At 39.4% G+C, this 24,175-nt stretch overlaps 2 protein-coding genes across 5 annotated transcripts in view; both read right to left on the bottom strand.

The window, feature by feature from the left end:
* The window catches only part of LOC307031877 (uncharacterized protein), a 187,885-nt gene extending 171,450 nt beyond the window's left edge, over window positions 1-16,435 (bottom strand). Inside the window, exon 1 of the mRNA XM_079669413.1 lies at window positions 16,208-16,435. Within this exon, the coding sequence (XP_079525539.1) occupies window positions 16,208-16,372 (165 nt within the window). The 5' untranslated portion in view covers window positions 16,373-16,435. The remainder of the gene's footprint in view (window positions 1-16,207) is intronic.
* A 1,799-nt stretch (window positions 16,436-18,234) lies between these two features.
* Window positions 18,235-24,175, bottom strand: part of usp53a (ubiquitin specific peptidase 53a) — a 35,910-nt gene continuing 29,969 nt past the window's right edge. For 3 of the 4 annotated variants that reach the window (XM_079668082.1, XM_079668084.1, XM_079668083.1), the window contains 3 exons: window positions 20,811-20,877; window positions 19,857-20,542; window positions 18,235-19,375 (listed from right to left, as the gene is read on the bottom strand). In XM_079668082.1, coding sequence (XP_079524208.1) covers window positions 19,299-19,375; window positions 19,857-20,542; window positions 20,811-20,877 — 830 coding nt within the window. In that variant the 3' untranslated portion in view covers window positions 18,235-19,298. The remainder of the gene's footprint in view (window positions 19,376-19,856; window positions 20,543-20,810; window positions 20,878-24,175) is intronic. The other variant, XM_079668085.1, reaches the window with a different exon arrangement.

Genomic DNA, 24,175 nt, shown 5'->3' with positions numbered 1-24,175 from the left:
TGAAACTGGAAGAGTGTCTCATCAACAACCTCTTCTGCTTCTTCTGAGAGATATATAAGAAAAAATAAGATACTGTATGAAGCACCTAATTTCCAGTCAGTAAAGACTTACAATCTTTACAATTAATTTCCACGCACAGCTTGCAAGCACAGACGTTGGGATGTAGACAAATGTATATCTGGAATGCATGGGGAGTTCTTTCACTTTTGCCCCAAACAGTCATGCTGAAAATCTAAAGGCACATTTTCATTTTACGGCCCGTCAGCTCCCTGATACAGAGCAAATGAATGCAGCAGCAAACAAATCTATCAAATCCTACATCAAAAAAACCGTGCTCTCTGCCTGTGACTTAAGGACACAGACACAGAGGGAGTAGAGGAGGAAGAAGGAGTGGTAGTGAAATGAAAGAGAAGCTGAATGGACTGGAGGAAAGCCCTGAGCGAGGAAGCTCTTGAGCTCCGATTCCAGAATGACGGAAAACTCTATTTGACCAGCGAGAGCGAAGAAGTGCTCCGAGGGTCATCGTCTTATATCCCGACATTCCTCTCGAATGCAGGGAACTGTCAATATGGAGGGATGGAAAAGCTACACTGACGTTAGAAGACTTTAGGAAATTAAAGTCAATGTCCAACCTTGATATTATCTCATAACAACAACACACACATATTTTCAATTAATTCAGATGGCTTAATTGGCTTGACACCATTTGTATGCCATTACCATAAATCTGCCTATTATTTTCTGAGTTAATAGTGAAAAATGTAGTCTGTATGATTTTTTCAAATATCCTGTCCAACACTCAAAAATGATTTCTTGAATATGCTATAAAACAGAAAAACAGCAGAGGCGGCGTCACTTCACAAGCACAAAACAAACCTGGAACAGGGAGAACAACAATTATATACATCAACATGAATTGTTTAAATGAATAATTAATGTTATTTTAAAGGCTTAGGATGATTGAAATCAGAAGTACAGAGCCCATGTTAAAATGCATGGAGAATATTTCCAAGATGTAATTAACCATCTGTAGTTGAAGCACATCACAGATGGCGTTAACATATATATCGACTTGTGAAAAACTGCATTGTTGCTGTTGCTTGCTTTCCTATTGATTGACATATTGATTAGTGTACTAATGGTTGCAGCTTTGGTTGACACTACATGGAGGGACATTTCTGTTGACACGATGATGCGTCTCCCGTTAAGATTCTCCTATATGCTCAGGTTTATAACGTTTACCTTGGATAGAAGATCAGAATCTTTGAAGAGTGAAAACGACAAATGAAAGTACAGGTTGGAGCAGCTACATATGTTTGGAGAAGCGTCAGTTCAAAGCTTCTACCGAGGCATTATGGTGGGTTGAAATGTCAATTTCATGCCATACTGTGATTAAAGAGCCTAATGCACACCTGTCTGTAACATGACAGGTTAATCAGTGTCTTTTCATGAAGCTTCTTGTCCATCTCTGCTTGAGCGTTCCTTGCTTTCAACAGGAAAGCCAAAAGAAGAAATGGAAAAGATGTGCACAAGAGGAGACATTAGACCTTTAATTAGAGGCACACTGACTACCTCAGTGGGTCGACTAAATGCCGGCTGCATATTGATGTTCGTGAATGCTCTGAGGCACTTACATTGCTCTTGGTCCTCCTAGCATAATGAAATAACTGGACCTCTAATTTGAGATGAAATGGTTGATTCAATAAGGAGAAAAGTAGTCAGATGGAGAGAAATTAAAGCCTGCAAATGCTCACACATCTATAGAAAATGTTTGAATTATGATTTAGGGACATTTCTATTGCTGCCTCTGATAAGGACTACTAAAATTAGGCACTCCTTTCATCTAAGTTTTTATTTTTCCAGCAAGTCACTGCACTTGAAGTGATGACTTTGGAGAAATTAATGTGCTGCCGGGTTACTTTCAATAGACTCCGAGTACAGTGAGGGGGAGAAATGCAATCAGTCATCAATGTCCATACATTTCATTGCATAGTGAAGAGAGACTGCTGCGTTTGTGCTGACACTGTGAAATAGTTTGACAGAGCGCGGGCTGGTTTTACAGTTATTTTTTTGCAATGAGCTTTTCCATTAGGGAAATATATCTACTGTACCTAACAGAGGTGCTGCTGTATTTGGAAATACAAATGGTGAGAGAGGTCATTTTCAGTGAGACACTGAAACCATCTAATTTAATAAACCATAACTCATTGTGTTGCAGGACATATTACTTTGGAACTTCACTGATGAATTGTTTTAAAAAAAAAGGCAAATAAACACTTTGAGGAATCCTCTCTTTTCTTGTATGTGTACTAAATCCCATCAGCTGATACCTTACAGACACCAATGTAGCTTTGATGCTTCTCCCAAAACATTGTGTTAAAAAAATAAAAAAAATAAAAAATCATACTCTGCAAAACATGCAAGTAAATGGGCTGAAGCAATTATATCCATGACCAATGCTATTTTAGTAGAAATATGAAACATTTTCTTTAGAAATATCTTTAGAAATGTCTGCAATATGTTTTTGGTGCACTGACCGGCGATTGTGCTAAAAATATGACAACTTTATGCTTGAGCAAAATATTTTTGGGATATTGTAGGCTTTTGTCCATCGGTATTACAGCTATTACTTGTAATCTTTCAAATAGAAAGCCTTCCATGGCAATCGCTTTTTCCTGTGGACTGCAATTACACAAGTATACATGATGCAATGCCTTTTCATTTTTTTCGGAAGCATCATGTCCAAGAATTTGACGAGCTAAACCGATTAAAATAGAAATGCGGATGCACTGCATAGAGGATTCCAAAAATAAGGTTCATTGTTCCTGTTTGAAAAACCCTGACCGTCAATTAAAAACATGGGATACAGACGCATGGACAAACATTTCAGAGACTGTTTATATAATCCTGATCGATATTGGCTACTATTTTAAGTCCAGGTATTCCCTGAATTTTGTGCATTTTAGTAAATGTAGCTACATATGTTTTGAGTTCATTTTCATGAGCTAAACTTACTGTACATCTGATCTAGCAGCTTTGTAAATAGGCACAGTATATCTCAAGTGATTGATACTAACAATTAGTTTAGAGCACTGGTCAGTAGCGACATCCAGGACAGCAAACATTGACAGGAACTCCAACACAAAACGGCTTTTGCAACATTATTGCGCACACCACCCTTCTTTGCCCACCCCACGCAAAAGACACACTTTAATCATTTAGCTTCCCATTATCACAGCTTCCTTTTCTCATTACTCAACCTACATCTCCTCACTACTCAGCCATGAACCAAAATCCATTCATTACCTTGTCTTCACCACAAGATTGCTATCTTAGCTGTATTTTGGGTGCTCATTTCAAACTGCAACATTTGACATGTTCTATATTTTCCCAGAGCCTTGCTAGTTTAATTAGAATAAGTTAGCTGAAACAGAGAAGAGACAATATCACTTCTTGAGCGAATAAAGAAGAATAGGACTACACACTGTCTCCATATCACTGAGGCAATTTCATTGAGACAGCAAAGTGTGACTGGAGGGGTTTCCATCTCCGCAGGGTGTCAGTCATACAAACCTGTGCCCAGCGGCTCTGAGCGACCATGCTTGGCTTGTTCTTTCTCCCTCGTCTGAACTCCCTACACCCACCCCCCCCCCCCATTTCCCTCCTGCTCCAGCACATTTCACATCTAAGGGAAAACAAACAAGCAATGTCATTCCTCTATTATTTGCCAGGAAGCCCACTACTCAAGTGTTGACACTTGCATAATGAGAAGTAGATGCAGCCTCTTCTCAGATGAGAGCTCCATGAAATGATCTGCAGCAACAACCGAGGAGTTGGATGAGTTTGTTGGATAAGAAAAAATACCCAGGACATTTGCTCGAGCACAATGGAAAAGATGTCCTCTGCAGCTGTATTGTATGTGCTTCTGAAATACTTTTAACATGATGGTTGACAGAACATTTTGTAAGTCGCTTTGGATAAAAGCGTCAGCTAAATGCAATGTAATGTAATGTAATGTAATCAAATGTGTCCATCAGTTACCTCAATGGCTGCTCGTCTCTAACGTCAACATTTTACGTAAAACTTTCCAGGAGCAACATTTAAATTCCCTGTACAGATGCCAGGTGTCAATTCCTAAAATGTGATTATCTCATTATCTTGGGTGGAAATTCTGCTGCTCTGGCATATAAATATAGAAACAGTCTCATGTGGCTCAACAAAGATGCTCTATGGATACCAAAAAAAGAAAAGACAAATTAATTGGGAACTCTGGGCTGGAGTGTGATTGTGACTTTGATCAATGACTGGGGAAACTCATTACCAGCATGGGCCGGTGCGTGTGGCGGACCCTAATTGTGTGCCAGTCTGTAATTCAGCGCTGTAATTGACAGCTGGATGAAGCAGGTGTGCCCGGTAACACAGCGGCGCCATGAGAGAGACAGAGGAGAAAGGGACAGAGATCACAAGATGGGACGAGTTAACTGCAGTGATACTGGACTGAAGAAAGCTAAGGGACATTAATAAAGGTTATTGAGGACCTAGACAGGCAGTATTTGTCCAAAGAAAGAAATGTCATCTGTTTTAGACAGGTATTAAATTAAAATAAATGTTGCAGCTAATAATTCCTTGATCTATCACTTTTAACATCTACTACACATCTTCAGCTGCTGCTGATTGGTGCAGAGGTTAGCCAGATGACAGCATTACATACCATTTTACATGTGATTGTTCCATTGGACCTTTGACTATTGCTGAAAATAATCTCTGTGGCAAACAAGTGTTTATGATACTACACGTTTTTTTTCAGCGGAATAATGCTGCCATTAGGTCATAAGGGAGCAACAACAAAAGCCTTCCCGTCACCACCACTAAACTAACTTACTTTATTGACTTATTTTATGTCATGTAACAAAATGATAAAATCTCTTCAGCTTGTGTTACTGCCTTATTTCAGGCTTCTTATCATGAGCACGAAAAGAAAAAACTATCAGGCCAGGGGATGATAAAATGTTTACTTATTTCCAGCTTGTATGACTTATTTCATATACTTAACGTTATTAAAAAGGTCTAGAAATGGACCGACAATAATCAACAGTTCCGTCTTATGAAGAATGTGCACTGCGCTAAATGTAAGGTGCTTCACGTCAAATACAAAGCACAGTGTAAAATAGTAAGCAGTCCAAACGAGGCTCGTCTGCCTGAAGTGATCCAGCACTTCATGGAGGCTTTTGTCGGCCTTTTTGTCGTCTTTTGGCAGGCTCTCATAGACTGAGGGCAAAGAATGTTGAATTCAATCAAGCACACCATAATTCCTCGCAGTGTATGAGTGGGGCTGACTCACAGCTCCTAATGGCTGCTCATAATCAAGCACCATGATTAAGCACTTGGGGAAGTGGGCACACAGTGAAAATCCTTTGGAGATGTCCTTTCCCTTGGAGCTAAGTACACTCATTACCTCACGGCAGCGGGGACGTGGGTGCTTCATTAGCTTTTATGCCGAGTTGCCTGTATTTGCTCAGAGTTTTTCTGATTTCCATACAGTGAAAAAGGCGCTCAAAGAGCCCTCCACCGTAACAGTTAGAAGTCTGTATGCTGGCTAACTGGGAGAGTCTCAAACTGTAGAAATTGAGAGTTTCATGGTCTCACTCCAAGCAGGAAATGGAAGAGTGATTTGGACCAAAACCATCCATTTTCAGCACTAATAGTTTTATATAATACACTTTGAAATTATGGAGAAGGGCATGGGAACTTCAGTAAAGCACAAACGACCAGCCTGCAGCTCTGACATTACAGACGCTTTAGTGCTCTCATAATCTTTAACTATCCCCGCAGAAACTATGCAATACATCAGCTCCTAAGTTCTACTGATATAAGGCATGGACGCACTGATACCTGGGATTTAGGTATCCGTCTGCTACACAGTCCATATTCAATACTAGACTTTCAATAATAAGTATGTGGAAGAGAACATCATTCATTTATGTGTAAGGATACAAACATTTTCCTAACTTCTTAAACTAAAATTGACCAATAAATACTTACATTTACAGAATCAGTAAATATTAGAAAAACAGTAAGATACAGCACCAACAACTTTTAAATGTAGGAGCATATTAGTACAAGGATAAAAACTCCTATTGTCAAAGAATCCCAATTAAAAACTTGCAAAAATGCAAAAATATTTCTAACCCAAAACCAGATGTGCCTTTCTAGTGGTTAAAGTATAACATCATACAACTTACAATAAGGATACATGTACCTTTGATAGGTCATGGTCAGCACAAAGTAAAGAGAAGCTCTCAGGATTGAAAGCAGACTAATTATAAAGTTAACATTGCGTTGCGGCTGGAGGCCAGACGGAGGATGACTTCCTCCACATGGCGAGCTTCATCAGATAACAGACAGATGCTTTAGCCTCACAGACTCATTAGCAGAGGCCATGGAGGGTCTGAACCAAGAACTACTATCTGACCACAGCCATCTGCATCCTAAAAACATTATCAGAAATGTTTGCAACACAAGTCGAGTGCCATCTAGTTCCAATATACTATAGGCAGAGTATAGTGACAAAAAAAGATCTAAAATCAATAAAGTACAAATACAAATATAAACCTCAAAATAAACATAACTTTAAGAGTGGCATTTCAAACATCGATATTCTTAAAATGTTATTAGAAATGTTTGCATTACAGGTAGAGTGCCATCCTATTCCAATATACTGTATGCAGACATTGCTATGGCGATGTCTCCACCACTAGGACACATATTATCTAGATTGATAAATAGCACTGCAGTTGACAAATACACATCTCCGATGTTGAATTGAATTGTCCATTCAAGTCAAATGTACTGTTGATTGACTAAATTGTTTCATTTATTCCAAGCTACTTCTTAAATTACACTAGAAATACAAGTATATACAGTGAAAAAGATGGATATAGTCATTTATAGTAAAGATGAATACATCTCGAAGCCATTGTACAGCGATCTGTATCTAAAAAAAGTTAGAAAAGTTTGCACTACAAATTGAGCACCATTTATTTCCATTTGCAGGCAGACATCTCTAAAGCCAATATCTAGCACTAATGTTTGTGTCTGATTTTGAAGTAGAATGTCCCCTCAATTCAAATTCATTAATTCAAGTTATCTTTCTTTCAAAATAACAAATGATATAAGAAAAACAGACAAGGTAGTATTTTGCAGTAGTCTGTATATAAGTTGGATGAGGTCATTTCTAAAAATAAATATACATCTGTAACCCATTGTTTACGAGTTACACTTCCAAACATTGACACATCGCTCTGTGCATCGACAAACAGGAAGAGTTTGTAAAGTGTTCCTGCAGTTAATCATCAACAATGGGAGTTACAATGCGTCAACAAATTCAGACGTTGCAGCTCTGTGCATGCTCACACCATTGCCTTGAGACAAAGGGGAAGATGGATGGCAACTAAGTGTTTTCTGAATCATATTACAGTCCGTAGATTATAACCATTATAGGTAATGCTCCTGGCGAAAAGATGAGTCTAATTAGTTCTCTCTTCAACTCTGCTCATCTTGTTGTTGGACACATTCATGATACATCGCCTCTTTAAAATATAGAGAAGCAAGTGGAATGACACTTTAAATCGAGTGTTTTACATCTTCCAATCTGTTTACCCTTGTCATCGTAATGAGACTTGAAATGCTTAAATGGCTCTCGAAACGATTTATTGATGACGATTTACTTAATATTTGTTGGAGAGAGCTTGGCCAGAAAAACACTAGAGAAATACTCCAGAAACAGTGGGCTGCCGTGACTCTTTCACATCAGAGACATCTTCCATCAACAGCGAGCCGTTTTCCTCTTCAAAATATGGATTTGATGATACTCATCTCTCACTCCAAAAATAAGCAGACAGATGCCTGACAAATGTCCCGATATCTATCAAAGCACTATCTCCTTGTCTTGTTTTTTCCGTCTGCACGCAGCTGCCGACGATACATCACTGGCTTTGATCCCAACTGTCGAAATGTCTGAATGTCACACAAGTTTTCACACAGGTTGTCAGTGTGTGTTGAGCATGTGGGACGTGTAAAATGCACGCAGATCTTTGAAGAGAGCAGCAGCCTTCTCCGGAGAGGGATAAATCCAATCCATTACCTGGCGGGGCTCAGGGTATCTCAATCGATGGTCTCTCAGTGCTGCTGATGAACTTCCCTATCTGACAAGGTGTATCATTCAGACCTGTCTCAGAGAAACTCTCTGTCTGGCAGCTCAAAGCACCATGAACCTGAAGGCCACGTTTTTATACCCGAGGGAAACTGAGCAGACATTGTCGACACGTCCACAACACATTTGTGATTCTGAATTATCTCCCCCAGCAGTAGCCTGAATGCATGTGCATCCATCATGTCACATACCTTCACACAACGCATGCATTAGCCCGTGCATGGGTCGAACATAAAAACTGTAATTATATTCAATCACCCCGAATAAGAAAACATTGAATAACATGCTTGAATCTGGACTCATCTATGTTTTCTTATTGTCTAGCTGCCACTTCCCTTCAGCCGTAAACAAAAAAAAGAAGGAGGAGGAGGAGGGTGGAGAGATGGATGAGCAGTCAGTGTAAAGGAGGAGGAGAAGATCAAATGGCAGGGCGGTTATGAGATGTGTGTCTGATGCCTTTTCAGACGCCGCTGTTTTGGCCGCCGCACCAGTCAATCACGATTACAATGGCGAGGAGAGATGGGAGCAGCGGTGCAGAAAGAGCAGGAGTGATAATTACAATGCAAGGGACAAGATAATGGGAACACGCTGCACTCTCCCAATCATTTCATGTATCAGCTGCCGACTGACCCCCCCACACCCCCCTTCCACTGACAACCAGCAATCACGGGTCATATTTGTGAAATCCAAAATGGATTAATTTGATGAGAGCGGTGGCGGTTGTGATCTCCATCTGTATGCACCGGGTTATTGTGCACAGTTTTGTCAAATGTCGAGGAATATTCATGCACTTTTCCCAGTGAAATAAGCATATGAGCCTGACATTATAACTGTAGGTTGAAGAGGAGAGAGGCCATGCGCTCTGGACTGGAAGCAGCTTGTTGGCATGCCAATCACTGGTCATTTATTGTTGTTGTTCAACACAGTTTTGCACAACAAAATGCAGTTATAGACTTGCCTATAATATGCAGCGTATGAAGAGGCTAATCAAAACCATCGTGCATCACTGTAGTGAATTGTTCTAATTTGCTTCAGGAGAAATGCAAACATCAGCAACAAAACAAAATGTGAATAAGCTAGGAAACTCCAAAACCTCAACAAAACATACTCCATCATCTTTGACTTTTGAGCAACAACATGACGCACATTTGATGACTGAAATACTAATTGTGTGTCTGAACTTCAGCCATAAAAAGCCAAAATACTATCCATCTATAAACATGTAGTTCCAGATTCAAGCATCAAAATAAAAACCTTAAAATTGACTTCACAAAGCGGAATACAACAGCTAATCACAGATTCGTCTTAATCCGTGTTTATCACAACACTGATTTACACTTCAATTCTTCTGCAGCCATATTCCAGGTTATGCAGGACATGTTATCCCCATGCTACTTTTCAGTATAGTCAGCTGAGAACATTAATCATAAGATTGTCTAAATTAAATGTACCATAAAGCGTTAAGAGGCCTAATGAAAATTAAGTTGTTTATGATGTGCATGATTACGAGGGTATCTTCCTTTAGTGGAAGTACTCGAGATGAGCAAGGGGATTTGATCCATTTGGAAAGACACAACTCTGATCCCACAGTCACCGCCCAGAAGCATTCAAGCAGAGTGAGAGACACCATCAATCATCGCTCTCTTAATGGGAACTTCCATCCAACAGTATTATTTATTTTTATGTCATAGCTTAGTTGTTCTGTATATATTTATACGGCATGTGGTACCTCTATTGTAGAATGAAATAACTAATATAACACTATATAATGACAAGATTTATAGCTTTTCTATGATTTGTCTTTTGGTCAATAAATCCAAATTATTTTGAATTTATTTAGTGAAAGCATCAACGGTCGACTCTAGATAATGATTTAATATTGTGGTTTTTGTTAAAAAATATTGTGATTTATAATTTTCTTAATATGACCTAGGCAACAACATTCCCAGCGCTACTGTAAATAATGCGTTATGCATAAGAACATAGGAACAAAGCAATAAAAACAGTTAGTACGGGATCTTTGAGAGCATTAACAGTTTCTGCCAAAGCTGTTCACACAAACACACAACGAGTGGATGATGAGATTACAAATTATATGCATCCACGGTCTGTTTAAACAAGTGTCAAAGATAAGGTTCAACACTTTTCCTCCTTGGTATCAAACCAATGACGATGCTGCAAAGCCATTTCATGCTCAGAAACACTGAGCACACTTTCAATGACTGAAGGGTAGATCACCTCGATGACCTCAGAGTCAAGGTTGGACTCTCGCACAAGGTATGCAAACTAATATAATGGACACAGCCCAATAGGATCAAGAAAGCACACACCAACAATAATTATAGAGCTAAAACAAAGTGTTTGTGCACACATGGAGGTCTGCACACTGGGTAGAGACAAAGGAAGGTGGAGGAGGAAGAGCCCACACATTGAAAGCAGCTCCAGGGAGAAGCTAATCCGTGTTATCAACACTTTTAAGCCTGCAGACTTCAGAGCCATTTGCTAACGCTCCCCTCCATTTGTACTTCGCCTTCCCTTTCACATGAAGACGCTCGTGTCTCCACCTGAATCTGTGACAGACTGCAGATGGTTTCCAGGGAGACGGCAAAGCAACGCTCCCAAATGCACAGCGATACAAAGCGTTACGCCCCATTTCTGCTCCCAGGCACAAAGCTCCATCCTGCAAGCTATACTCTAACCCGTGTTTACCACCTCAGAGCAAGGAGAGGGTGCTGTGTGTGTGTGTGTGTGTGTGTGTGTGTGTGTGTGTGTGTAAGGTTTTTCACAAAAACTCTATGTTTGTAAGTGCCATTTAATCCCTGGATCTTTATAATCCAATCAATTCATATAATATTATTCATACTGTAATGCTGCCATTGACATATTTGAATATCATTTTCATCAGGTCAACTGTATGAATTTAAGATGCAAAAGAGGGAAACTTAACCATTTCATGGTTTTGTTTTCTAGCCTCAATGTATTTCTAAAGGTTAGTTAGACCAAGCACTCACCTTAACATGTAAAGCGAAGTGATATTTATTTGTCAATCCTCGATGAAAGGCATTAAGTGAGAACGAATCCAAAGGAGATGAGGTTTCAGACTACCACACCAAAACAAAGAACCATCAACTTTCACAAGGCTTTACAGTTAATGTCAATCTTTATAAACAATGGTTTAGCTTAACCTTGGGGGTTAAGCAAGTAAAACAAAAAAAGATTTTCTTTTAAAATCGATCTGCTGAATTCAGAACACTAACATGCACGATTGTGTGAAAAGCAGGAAGATTATGGAAAGCACAAAGAAAAAAATATTTACTCAGCTAAAAAAAGGATTACATTGTAGAATTGCAATTAAAAAAACACAAGGAGAAAAAGTTAGCAGCAAGCACTTTCTCGTGAAAAACAGTTTAACTTCAGTGTTGTCTTTTGCTCTTTACATTATTATAATCCGGGTAAAAGCTTTTTTTTTTAAGAATCCCCTTCCTCTATGATATTAAATTGTTGAATGTGCAGAGAAAAAAATAACATGCAGCGTCATGTCGTCTTTGTCTATTATCCTGTATTTCATTTTACATACAGCGCAGGAAATATAACATGTGAGTTCTATGAAGAAAGATTTGGAGGTACTGTATAAAACAAACATTTCCATATAATGCCTTTAACCAGCAAAGCCAATTCTATCAGTGTATCCTCTGTGAAGCTGCTTCATGCGCGTGCCACTCCTCCTCCTCCTCCTCCTCCTCCTCCTCCTCTGTTTCCCCGCACCATGCAGTCATTACTGTGATGTTGTTTCATGCAGGAAGTGGAAGAGCTTCACAAGTGTTGCTGGTGGAAACTGGAGAGAGGCTTCTGCCAAACAGCCTGAGACTGGAAGGAAACAAAACCCAGTGCCGTAATGCCCCCTAGTGATGAGTTATGATAATGCAACAGGAGACTGCATTGAGACAATTTTTACAGGTGCAGAAATTAAAAATACCTGGACTATAGGTAAATACATGTTGTGATTTTTAGATCCAAAGTATCTGAAAAATATATTTATCGCACAAAAACATCCATTAGCAAGGTAACATTACTGCATCAAAAGAACTAAACTGGCAGTGGCCACCTTTACTGCCAGCAGCTTCTTCTCTGTCCTCCATTAAGCTCTCCCTCAGGTCTAAAATGTGTTAAATCTCCGGAACAGACTACACCCTGCTGTTACTCCTCACCCCGCTCATATTCAGGATCCTCCACCTCACAAGTCCCATTCCTTAAATCTTCCAGAGAAATCAGATTTCACACCTTCTTCTGCCCCAAGTAAGAGGGCCACTACCAATAATCCTGTTCCTCCTGTCATGTACAACAAGAACAGAAGCTCCACGCGCGCGTGCGTGCGTGTGTGTGTGTGTCTACTACTACAGGCAGGAAAAGATAGAAAACACTGCAAGGAAAATATGACATTTGAAAAAGCCTGTTAACTAAATAATAGCAAACATTTGTTTTTATATTAACTCAAACGTTTGTGTTGAACTAGAACAATGCTTCTGCAAATGCAATGTCAACCTCTATATAAAGCAACACTAAATCTCAAACTTAAATGGCTGAAATAAATCAACTTTGTCAATCCTCCTTAAATGGAAACAGCAGGGAATTTAGTGAACAATTCATGACTTCACAAACTGTCCCCTACAGCAACAACAATAAAAAATACTGCAGCAACAAATACATTTAAATAGAAGGCAGGCACAAGCTCCTCACAGCTGAAACAGGAGAACCACAGCTTTAGCATCAGCACTGCAACATACAGCTCAACCTTTTTACAATTTCCAACAACTGCAACCATCACCAACCACCAAACAGCCACAGCATGAATGACTCCTAAGCAGACACGTGCACACATAGACATCAAAGCTTGAGCCCTTTTTCTTCCTCCAGAAAGTGCCCTTGTTATGGGGTGCTTTTTTTCATTCTTTTTTTTCAATAAATTAATATATATTTACTGCTGTTTGCGTACAGTTTCCCTTTCCAAACATATATTGATTGAATACAAAATAAAAATATCAGGTCGGGAGATTAGACAGTGAAGTTCCGATGCTCTCTCTTCCCTCCCTCCACGTCTCCTGCACAGCGGTGCGGACATCAGTTCAGACTGACAGGTAGCAGCACCTCCCATTTTACCCATGTTATGCCGGCTTTTCTTGGTTTGTCTAAAGGTGAGTGGTGATGAACAAATGACTAAGCTGACAGTGCCTCGAGTTTACAGCTAATTAGCCAAAATACAAAAGCAAATATAGTTAACTAGGGTACTAGCTAATGGATAAGTTAGCTCAAGGTTTAGCTAAGGCAATTTATCATGGGTATACAGGCTAATGTACTGTACTTAAGGGGAGACAATAAAGGGGAATACAGTAAAATGTGTATCTAATAACGTCATCACAATCGCAACATTGTTATGCAAACTAAAGAATGCAATTCCTGAAGAAATTGCTAGTGGGAATGCTTTATGCTGAAAAGCTGACGCTAAACTGCTATGCTGAAATGTAATGTGTAAGAAGAAAGTGAAGAATTTAGATTGAAATGATACGTGAACAATGGGGCCTTGAATGTGTGATAAGAGAAGAAAATAAAGTAAAAAGGCTTGGAATATTTGAACTACAAACTTTTGAACTAACTTGATGGCGAATGATCCGTCGCCATGCCATCGGCATTTGATGACATCCCATAATACGCTTAGATGCGTTGATGGCTGCATCGTTACCAAACCTGTAAAGTTTTGGACCGTTTGGAGCATTTTCACTGAAGTTATTAGAAAACCGTGTTTCATGGTGAGCATTGTGTTGCAATGGCAACGGCATTTGAAACAATCTCAAAACTTTCCCGTAGATGTCTTCACAGCTTGACTGTTGGCACACATGTGAAGTTTGAGCACTTTTTGAAAATGTTCATAGGAGTTATAGCGACATCGTCTTTTATGGCGAGGGATGCGTTTCCATGGAAACGGCATATGATGACACCCCATAACTGACATAGAGCTGTTGAGGGCAGGACCATTAACCATTATCTGAAGTCTGCTGCTCTGAGCATGTCAGTTGGAGTTAGGACATCATCGTGTTCCATGACACAGGTGTTTATATTTGAGCTAACGACGTGTCCAGAGATCAAAGGTTTCCATGGTGATGTACAGTAATCAGTGAGAGGAGAGCATTTTCATTGTTCTGAATGAGAGATAAACCTCTTACATGTGAACGTTTTGTTGAAGAACCGTAACAGATATCGGTGAAATTTCAAAGCGTGAAGCATGTCAAGGAACTTGAGCATCTGAAGTGTACTTTTTGTGTACTTTCGGGTTAATAATGTGGCCTTTTTGGCAGATTAAATGAAGGTGTGCGGCTGCTGTGGTGGGGAAAGATGAGGCTGAACTTACAATGGGGTTTAATGGAGACATGTTGAAAGTTGTTGTCACTTCATGCCCTCAAAAGGCATTTTGTTTAATTATTTTTGCTTAATTCTTTTTATTTTTCAAGCTACGAGATGTTTTCCTACGTTTCTCATGAAAAATGATGTAGGGTTTGGGAATTATGGCAGGTTTAAAAGAAAATATGAAGGCAAAACTAAATCTGTCCTCCACTCTAGCTGTGACATCACGCACTCTAAAATCTGAAGAAGGCCTCTTTACCAAGGTCCGAACAATGTTTAATATCTCTAAAAGTATGAATCAGATTTTAAAGTTGTGTTACACGAATAATGTCAGAAAGATGTGTAACATTTTAAAGTTGGAAGGAGGTTTCTGAGTGAAAGTATGAAGGAACAGTTAACAGTTGAAGTCGCATGAAGATTTTTCAAGTCTGAAGAGTTTCTCCATTGACTTCCATGTTAAAAATGTGATGAATTATGGGATATATCTCTGGAATTATGAAAGTTATGAATGAGAAAAGTAATAGCCATCGATTCCCGACCGAGCTGAACGTTTTGATGTTAGAACGGAGTTTCTGCGATGTGGAATGTGGGAGCATAAGAGGCGCAAAATAACCCGGCGGAATAATAAAAAATAATTTTATTTAAATTAGGCGTTAACTAGGCCTAATTAAAATGCGCTAATTTGCATGCAGTTAACAAGGCATTGCAGGTGAAAAGGCTAAAACAAAAAAAACAAAAAAACGTATTTATATAGTAGTTACTTACGTCAAGTCAGTATTTTCCCCTGAAATGTTATGTTTAAATATGCAGATTAGCTTTAAATCTATAGATGAATTCCGACATGGTAGTAAAACGAACACGTTTTATATGTGTTTTTTGGAAGTTTTCTTTCCATTAGAGTGAAAGAAAAGAAAGTGAAAGAGACCAAAATACCAAAAAGTACATGAAAAAAACATATAACGTCCTTAAACAGTAACTTCATCATTTAGATGGTTGGCTGCTCATTTAATAACTATTAAGTGTACTAGTTTGTTGTCTGCTGTGTGAGGGTATTAAAAATAAATTGGTCAGTAAGTCAGTGATGTGCAACTATAATTAACTTTTTGTTTTAAACATTTTTTTATAAATGACTATGGGAAGTGCCCTTTTTCTCACTAGAGCTCCTGCCCCCCAAGATGTCTGTGCACGTCCCTGCTCCTCCTAAGGCCTTCTAGAAGTTATCTCGAAGAAAGCTACAGGTGTGTCCATTTAAACGCAACATTTTTCTCAGATAGCAACACAGCAGCAAAACACACCCAAAATCTATATTTTATCAATTCACAGGCCGTAGATACTTCAATATCAATTATCTTAAAAGAACACTATTTTATTTATGGAAATTAAAGTAAAAATAATGTTGAGCTGCAGTATAAATGAGGAGCCTCTTATTGACAGCATGGTTTGTTAAGGTGTCTTCTTAAGGAAAGCACTACATAAATATAGTTGTTAGTAATGTTTTCGAGCTGAGTCTTTGTTAAATCACGAAATACTGAATGCGTTAAGAGGTTTTTCAATTATTAAAAGCGGAAAACTGAGAGGAATAAAGCCAGCCTGACTCACCAGGGAGGAGCTGCACTTCATGCCGACATCCGGAGGCCTGTCCCGGGGTCGGTGTCTGCTCTTCCTCGGTGGAACTTCCTGGAAGTGTTTAAGGCTCGACGACATGAAGTTGAAACCTTCTTCTGTTGGGATTCTCCGGTGGTACTCAAGGACACAGTTGATCATTATTTTCTTTCTTAACTTTTAAATGTAATAAAATCACTTTTAAATTACAGTTTTGTGTCCTTGTTTCTGTGTCTCCCTCGCGAGCTCCAGCAGGTGATTTAATTAACAGCAGACACTAAGTTGCGTTCAATAACTCCTCTGTAAATCCGCATTTTACAAAGATACGCAGAATCCTTCATTTTTCTTTCAGAAAATAAAATGTTGACACGATTTTTGTTTATTTATGTGCACATACGTGTAGCCTTTAAAAAATACAGTAAGTATTTAATTAAAAAAGTTTGAACATTGTGCAGGAGAGGTACATTTACCTCTTCTGTCAGATGTCAAAATAAAGTAAAATATTAGTGAGTTTACTTGGACTACAAATCACATGTAATACTTTTCTGACAGCGTTTGAATGCACACAAACAGACAGAACATGAAGCAATACAATCATCATTTAAATTGGCAATTTTAAAGTGAACACAATTATTGTTACTGTGGAAGACAGTCAACTCTGTGAGGTGCCGAGTGAGGGCAGGTGGAGTTGTATCAGGAAGGGAAGGACTGAGATGAGTGGAAAACGTGAAAAAATGATTGTGATGATGAAGGATGTGAGTAGAGACAGATAGTGTGTGAGAAAAGAGAAATGAGAAACAGGAGTGTGACTGTGAGCTCCTTTGAGAGCCCGTAATGAAGCCGGGCAGCTGCAGAGGAGGAGCCATCACTGATGGGTGGTGAAGGACGGACACACACACACACACACACACACACACACACACACACACACACACACACACACACACACACACACACACACACACACACACACACACACACACACACACACACACACACACACACACACACACACACACACACACACACACACACACACACACACACACACACACACACACAGCTGAGATTTAAACAAAACCATGATAGACAGGCCATGCAGTTGAGGAGCAGAGTTCTTTGTCAGGACTGAATTCATTGCAGGTTGTGCATTATGCCTTTCCTGCAGTGAACATTGCACATTTAATTTCCCTGTCTGAGACTGACATTTTTAAAAATCACTATGCCTTCTTAATTGTATTTGTGAATTGTCTTCCTACAAGTAGCAACACATACTGTATTCGATGCGACTGAGTGGGTGCAAAAATCATAAACTACAGTATCTAGTTTTCCATTACACGGTTGCCATTATTTGAGCATAAGAGTTTTGTTTTCAGATATGCACGTCTTTTTTTGAATAACTTATTTTGGATATTTCAATATGGTGACAAGACAAACAAGTTTCCTCTGTCTTTTTTAATCCAATGTTTAACGAGGTACACGCTCCACCTGCCTTAATGGAAATACTTGCATTCACAGAAATGTGTCATAGAGGCTAACTGAGATACAGAGTGAAACTAATAATCAACATATTAAAATACATTTGCAGACAGGGCCTGACAATGAAGTAAAATAAGGATAAAGTGTGTTTTGCTACTACTTAAAGCCAAAGGAAAGATTTAAAACACTCCTTGTTCATAAAGGCCATCCGTGGTATATTTCAATACAATCTTTTAATGTGGTTTGATTCATTTTAATTAAGAAAAAAAGCACAGGATTATAATAACTGCATGACCACATTTTGGGGATGTTCCATAGTCAGGGTTTAAAAATGGAAGCTGCATTACGTAAAAGTAACAGCAGGTGGCAGCAAATCACTTATTTTCTATATTTCCCAGTATGTGTAAATACAGTGATGTGCATTTTTTTTTTTGTGAAGACAGCAAGGTTTATCATGAGACCAGGTTATCTCTTGATAAATATTAAAAATGATCAGCGTTGTATTCTTAACTTGGTGAAAAATATATCATTGGTCAACACAAAAATATGGTTAAATAAAATTGTTTATTTAACAATTATTAATCAATAAAAATAAAATAAAATGTTACAAAAAATCTTTACAAATCATGGCTCCACTTTAATCTTATCCTGACATAGAAAAATACAAAAGGCACTGTGCATTAGAGTCTGCTGCATATAGAAAACATTTCGAACAAAATATAGTCTACCACTCAGATTTACAACATCTTATTATTAATAACCCCCCTTCAAAAAACAAACACCTCATCCATCTCGAGATGAGAATTTCCCATGTCAATGTCCGGCCAGTGCAGACTCGCTGCTAATATGAGTATCTTTTAAGAAACACGACTGAAAATCAAACAACTGATTAGTCTAAAGACAAAGAAATAAAGCTTGTAACTGTACTGGAGTGTAAGAAGAAACATAAGATAAATACAGTTCAAAGACACAAAACACAATAAGGGATGTGTGGATGTGCATATGAGGAGAGTTACTGTACCACAAACTTTTCAACCAATAAGCAATCGATATGTTGGTTTGTTAAACCTTCTCTGGTTGAATATTAAGGAAAATATGGATTCACATGTATTCTCGGGATCCATTTTTAGGTCGTGCCAAAACAGTGTTCTTCAGCATACACTTAGAGGGGGGTATTAATGTCAAACTGGAGCAGACAAACCAAAACACTGAAATGTGACTTGTTAAATAAACACATGAAAGATTCCTTAGAGTGAGGGGAAGGAGAACTGCAAGAAATATTTCTTTGTGTAAAATAAATCTTGTGTGGTAAAGTGGCTTTTTTGTGACACATTCTCTACAAACCAAACCCTCCAATCATTATTCTCTGTACCTTTATGGTGCTATGTACTGTGCAAATTCACTTTTCATTTAAAGCTTTGAGTAGTTTTTACCAAAAAAGCTACTTTTAAGGACACATGCCATTCTTTTACAATCTCTTTGGCATCCAGCTTCAAGTCCTGCTTTCTGTCGGGAGGAGTCACACTTTGGAGCAGTCGTAGTGCAGAACATTTCCTCTGGGCTTCCAGTCTCTGAATCAAACAAGTCCATTGATGATTGTATTCTAAAATCATAAGAAGCCATGCTCGTCCAGTCCTTTAGGAGTGATGGGGTTCCACTTTGCAGTCTTCTTTGTGGTGGAATAGCCTGCAGGACAAAAAAAAAAAACTGAAATAATGCCAGAGAAAAAGTTACGCAATTTGTATGAATGGTAGTGGTAAAATTATATGTATTAATGCACTATATTCTTTCATTAAGGCTTAAGCCAACACCAGGAAAGGCCACGACACTAACACTGTTTATTTCTTATTTATGCAAGTTAACATGTTTTCATCTTCCAGAAGATGGAAGTTAACACATTTTGTTGTATTTTATTAGTTGCAAATAGTAATAAAAGTATATCTATGCTTAAGCCATTTGCTGATGAATACAAATAAAATAATGTAATCGTGTAATCCCTTCCCCTACTTCTTTTGTTTTTTTGTGTGAGCATTGTCTTGGAAAATATATAATAAAATCCATATGAGGTTCAAAAGAAACGATATACCTGCTCCCTAAATATCATCATCAGCCATAAAGGTGGAGCATTAATAAACAGCATGAGTAACATGACTAATGCTCATGGTACCTGAGTCTCTGCTCCTGGAGCTCTCTGCAGGCTGAGGCTCGGGCAGGGGGAGTCTCCCCTCAGCGTCACTCTCCCCTGACGACGTGTGCTCCTCCGCCTTCACGTGCACGGCAGTCTTCTTGTGGTATTTGGCTCGGTAGGTGTCCGTCATACAGCTGTCCACGGTGAAGTAGGTGGTGGGCAGAGCCATATCGGTCACACTGGGGAAGTCCGTACCGTCATCGTGCCCGGGCTTCGGACTCGGGAACCTCTCCTCGCTCTCGCTGGCCGATAACTCGTTCCTGTCCTGATCTGATGACCCCGACTTGGAGCTAGCGTCTGACGAGAGCCGGTGCTCCGCAGGAGTCTCAATCCACCTCCGCAGGGTGGTGTGTGAGAGCGCAGACGAGCCGTTTCTAGGTTCTCGTATCGGCAGCTCCGGCGGGTGGGAGTAACCGCTGCCAAAGTTCTTGGGGGGTAAAGGTGGGGGGTAGTGGTGTGCGAAAGGTTCCGAGTGGGCGACAGTGTCTTCGTGTTCAGAGAAAGGTCCGGCGAGGTCGTCTGAGCTGTTCCACTCGGAGCTGCTCGTCTTGGCTAAGTACCTAGGCCCCGGGCTCACGGGACTGCTGTCCACGTTCTCCTCGTGCTCGCTGTCCACACCGTTGACCTTCTCGAAGATCCCTGGAGTGTATCTGAAGGCTCTTCTTCTGTTCCAGAGCAGAAACACAAACCACAATCAGAACCAGGTTTAGTTTCAAGTAGGAAAGTTACATAAACACATTAAGTTGGAAGGACCCAGCATGGCATACTTTGAGATACTGACCAGTGAAAAAACGTTTTATTCTTGCACTTAATATATATATTAAAACCCTCTCAATGTCTATTTTCAAAGAACTTCCATACCACCTCAAAAAGGCAAACTTTCAAGTATTTTAAGGAATAGTTCAAACCATCTTTTTACTATATTTTGCTCACCTTTGTATTGGTTGTCCAGAGAGGCTGTCTGTATCATGTAGATCTGGAGATTGTCTTCCGTTCTCACCTGGAGAAAAATAAATCCATGAGCATTTTATATGACAACATTTGTAAAGTCGTGGTCATCACTAGCAGTCAAAAAATATCACATCTGTCTTGGATTTCTATTCGAACACAGCTACAGTATTTTCCCTGTGTCTCTGCAGCATGTTATCTAACCGAGGTCATGGTGAGAGGAAGCATCAAAGCAGTGAGTCTGGCAGAGCACCCTCGGGTCCCGAGTGTACCACTGACTGATACAGCTAAAGAACGGGGCCCTCAGAGGCAGAGTGAAACAGTACAGCACCCTGAATGAACTCCAGCAGGTTCACAAACTCATGGAAGCAAGGAGATCTCCCAATGTGTGCAATATTTGGAGATTATAGCACGTGTGGTGTAGCACAGGTGTGGGCTGGTTTGGAGCTTAGCCACGTTAGTAGGGTGGGTGTGAATTACAAGAGACAGACAACAGCTGAGTAACAGGACGAGGAAGAGAGTGAGCACCATCTGCGATGTGTCAGCAGACCCTCCTCTCCCCCCCCCCCGTGCTCTCTCAAAGCATTAGCGGCTAAATCCTTTGTGCTGGCATGCAATTACGCCGGGGTCAGACTGCAGACTCCAGATCCCCTACCCAACACTGTTGCATGTTTAAGCCCGCTAAGTCCATGTGGCAATTCACAATTTGATGACGCTGATCTGCAATGTTGGCAAGCGACGGCAACAATATCTTCTCGCAAAACGGGGAAAAAAAGATGCAGTTTACAATGCTTTCCCTCTCTGAGATCCCCTCATCTTTACGGTCAGACTGTTGCCAGGAGAAAGCTTGAAGGCGAAAGCAGCTGGAAACAAAAAAAGGGCAACAAGGCTGTGTTGTTGTCGCTGTCCGTCCGCTGTGGTTAAAATCAAAAGAGTTTTCGGAAAACAGCTATCAAATAATTGCTGAAGACCACCAGACTTATCCCACAGACAAGAGTGTTGATCTCCTGAGCTCACCATTGCATGCGTCTGTTTTCTTCAAAATAAAAACATTTGTATATACACAATTGAAGTATTTTTTCAACAGCACAGTATTTAATTGTACATGCACCATTATATCAGTTCAACCTCCTTATTTATTTGTGTTTTCTACGTTGCCCGGCACTAGCTTTTGTGAATATAAAAATAAAACCTTTGAATTTATAATCCCATTTGAATTTTATGTAAATTCTTCAGGTTCATGGTCTGGGCTGGTCTCCAGAAAACATTCACTTCGGTGGAGTTCTGGGATCACTGCTGTATCTGCAGAGCCAGAGAAACAGATCTAGCGAAGGTGTCCAGCTGTTTACATGGCCTACTGCACTGCATGGATTAAGCTGTAGCTCAGTGGCATTCAATGCACCATCCCAAACTGGTGTACAGTAACATTTCTCCTGGTACTTCCACGTTAACTGGAAAGCATGAAGTCAAGTTGCTAAAAAGGATTAAAGAATGTGATGCTGTCTAACATGCATACATGTTTTTAGTTTTTGCAGTAAAGTGAAATAGGCACCTTTCTGCAGTTTTCCACTAAAAGGACATTTAACTAAGGGAGTTTTCCAACATACCATCTGCCCGAGTGTGAAACTCCCAGAGAAAATAGAAACATGTCCTCAATACAAATCAAGACATGCAAAACACTTCTGACAGCCCTTTGAAGTTTTGTTGATGTAGGATGTTTGTTGACAATAAACTAAAAACTAATTTCACGTTTTTGGGGTTGTCGAGTTGAGATTTTAAGTTCTGCTGTCTGGGGTTCTTCAAATTCCTGAACATCAGTCAGACTCGCATGCATATTTGCAGTTCAGCTTTTCATTAGACGCAAACTATGTGGGGAGGGGAAATAAAAACTGTATCTGTCCGTGGCCTAACTCCAAAAAGTCATCACATGTAATTACAAATCATTTAGCATAGCCTTTGTTTATGGGCCAAGAGGAAGATTAAGCCACAATGAAAATATGAACTCAATTCTATGGCATTTACACATTACTGCTGAGAAGCATTACATCCTCAACACATTAACTAATAGATACAGTAACTCCATTAAATGTGAATCCAAATACCACTAACACTTGGGTCACCAGGAGAATAATACAAAAAAAAGGATAAGATGCACTGGGGGAAACATTATAAATAAATAAAATAAGTTATTACAAAAATACCAGTTGAAAATACTTAATCCGTCATATGAAAAGAAACGTATCTCACAGGAGGACCATTAAATATGTTGTAAACCTCAAGACTTTTCACCATCTCTAAATATATTTTGTTTCTGATTCTCATGGTTGTTCTCCCAGTCCATCATTTTTTTTTTTTTACAAGTTCCTTAAATTAGAATTTATGAAGTTATCATCTTTAGTCCAATTTCCGGTAATTTGTAAAGAAGTGGGAATTTTTCTTTTGGACCATTGAGGGAAATCTGAAAATATTTGACAGCTCTCTTACTGTTTTTTTTTTCTTCCAGAAGCTAATTCTACCAGCATCTTGAAGTTCATTGTGTGTACCTACTGTGAATTTAGGGATTCCTAAAATATATAAATTGTATTTTACCACGTGTATTATTTCCAATGTTTTGAGTTAGGTATTTCAAGCACGATTGTATAAGGTCAATTTTCTCATGTATATTTTCCATAATAGCTTCTCAATTAAGTTTCTATGTCTCAAAAAGTTCTTAAGGACAAGTTTAGAAAATGAGTTACTGTCAACATACATTACTGTATCGCAGGTTGAAGCGTTCCCATGACTTGACAGCAGCGACCTTTCACGCTGTCTTAGACAAAATGCTACACCGTGTGAATTTCGGTATAAAGCAACGGGATGAGATTTATCCACGACACAAACAGGTTGTGATTAAGGTGAAAAGCAGGCCCCCAAACATGGACATTAGGTCAAAATGAGCGAGCCTGCTGTGGTCCAAATGTCAAGTCCCCACTCCCCGCCTACATGTGTCTGAGCTTCAGGAAGGATTTGGGACTTCAATAGACTGCAGCTCAGGCCGGACTGCAGCTGAACTCAGGCCAAAGAGCCTCAGCACACATTAACTGCAGCTTGTCAATACAGTTTGCAGACAGCAGGGTGGAAATATCCCAAACTGATGTTAAACTGAGAAGAACTCATACATCAGAGATTGTTAGCCAAGTTAACAATTCAAACATTAGTCAAGTTAATCCAAACTAACTCAAGATACAGCTGTAGATACTTTTCAAATACATAAATAAATCATGTTACGAATAAGAAGAGGTAAGTGATTAAGAGGTGGTTTAGTGTATGATGGCTGTCATGTCCCCTTAAAGGCACTAGGGGGCAAACAA

The sequence above is a fragment of the Notothenia rossii genome, assembly GCF_949606895.1.
Source record: "Notothenia rossii genome assembly, chromosome: 3".
NCBI lineage: Eukaryota > Metazoa > Chordata > Actinopteri > Perciformes > Nototheniidae > Notothenia > Notothenia rossii.
This window is presented reverse-complemented; position numbering and strand designations above follow the sequence as displayed.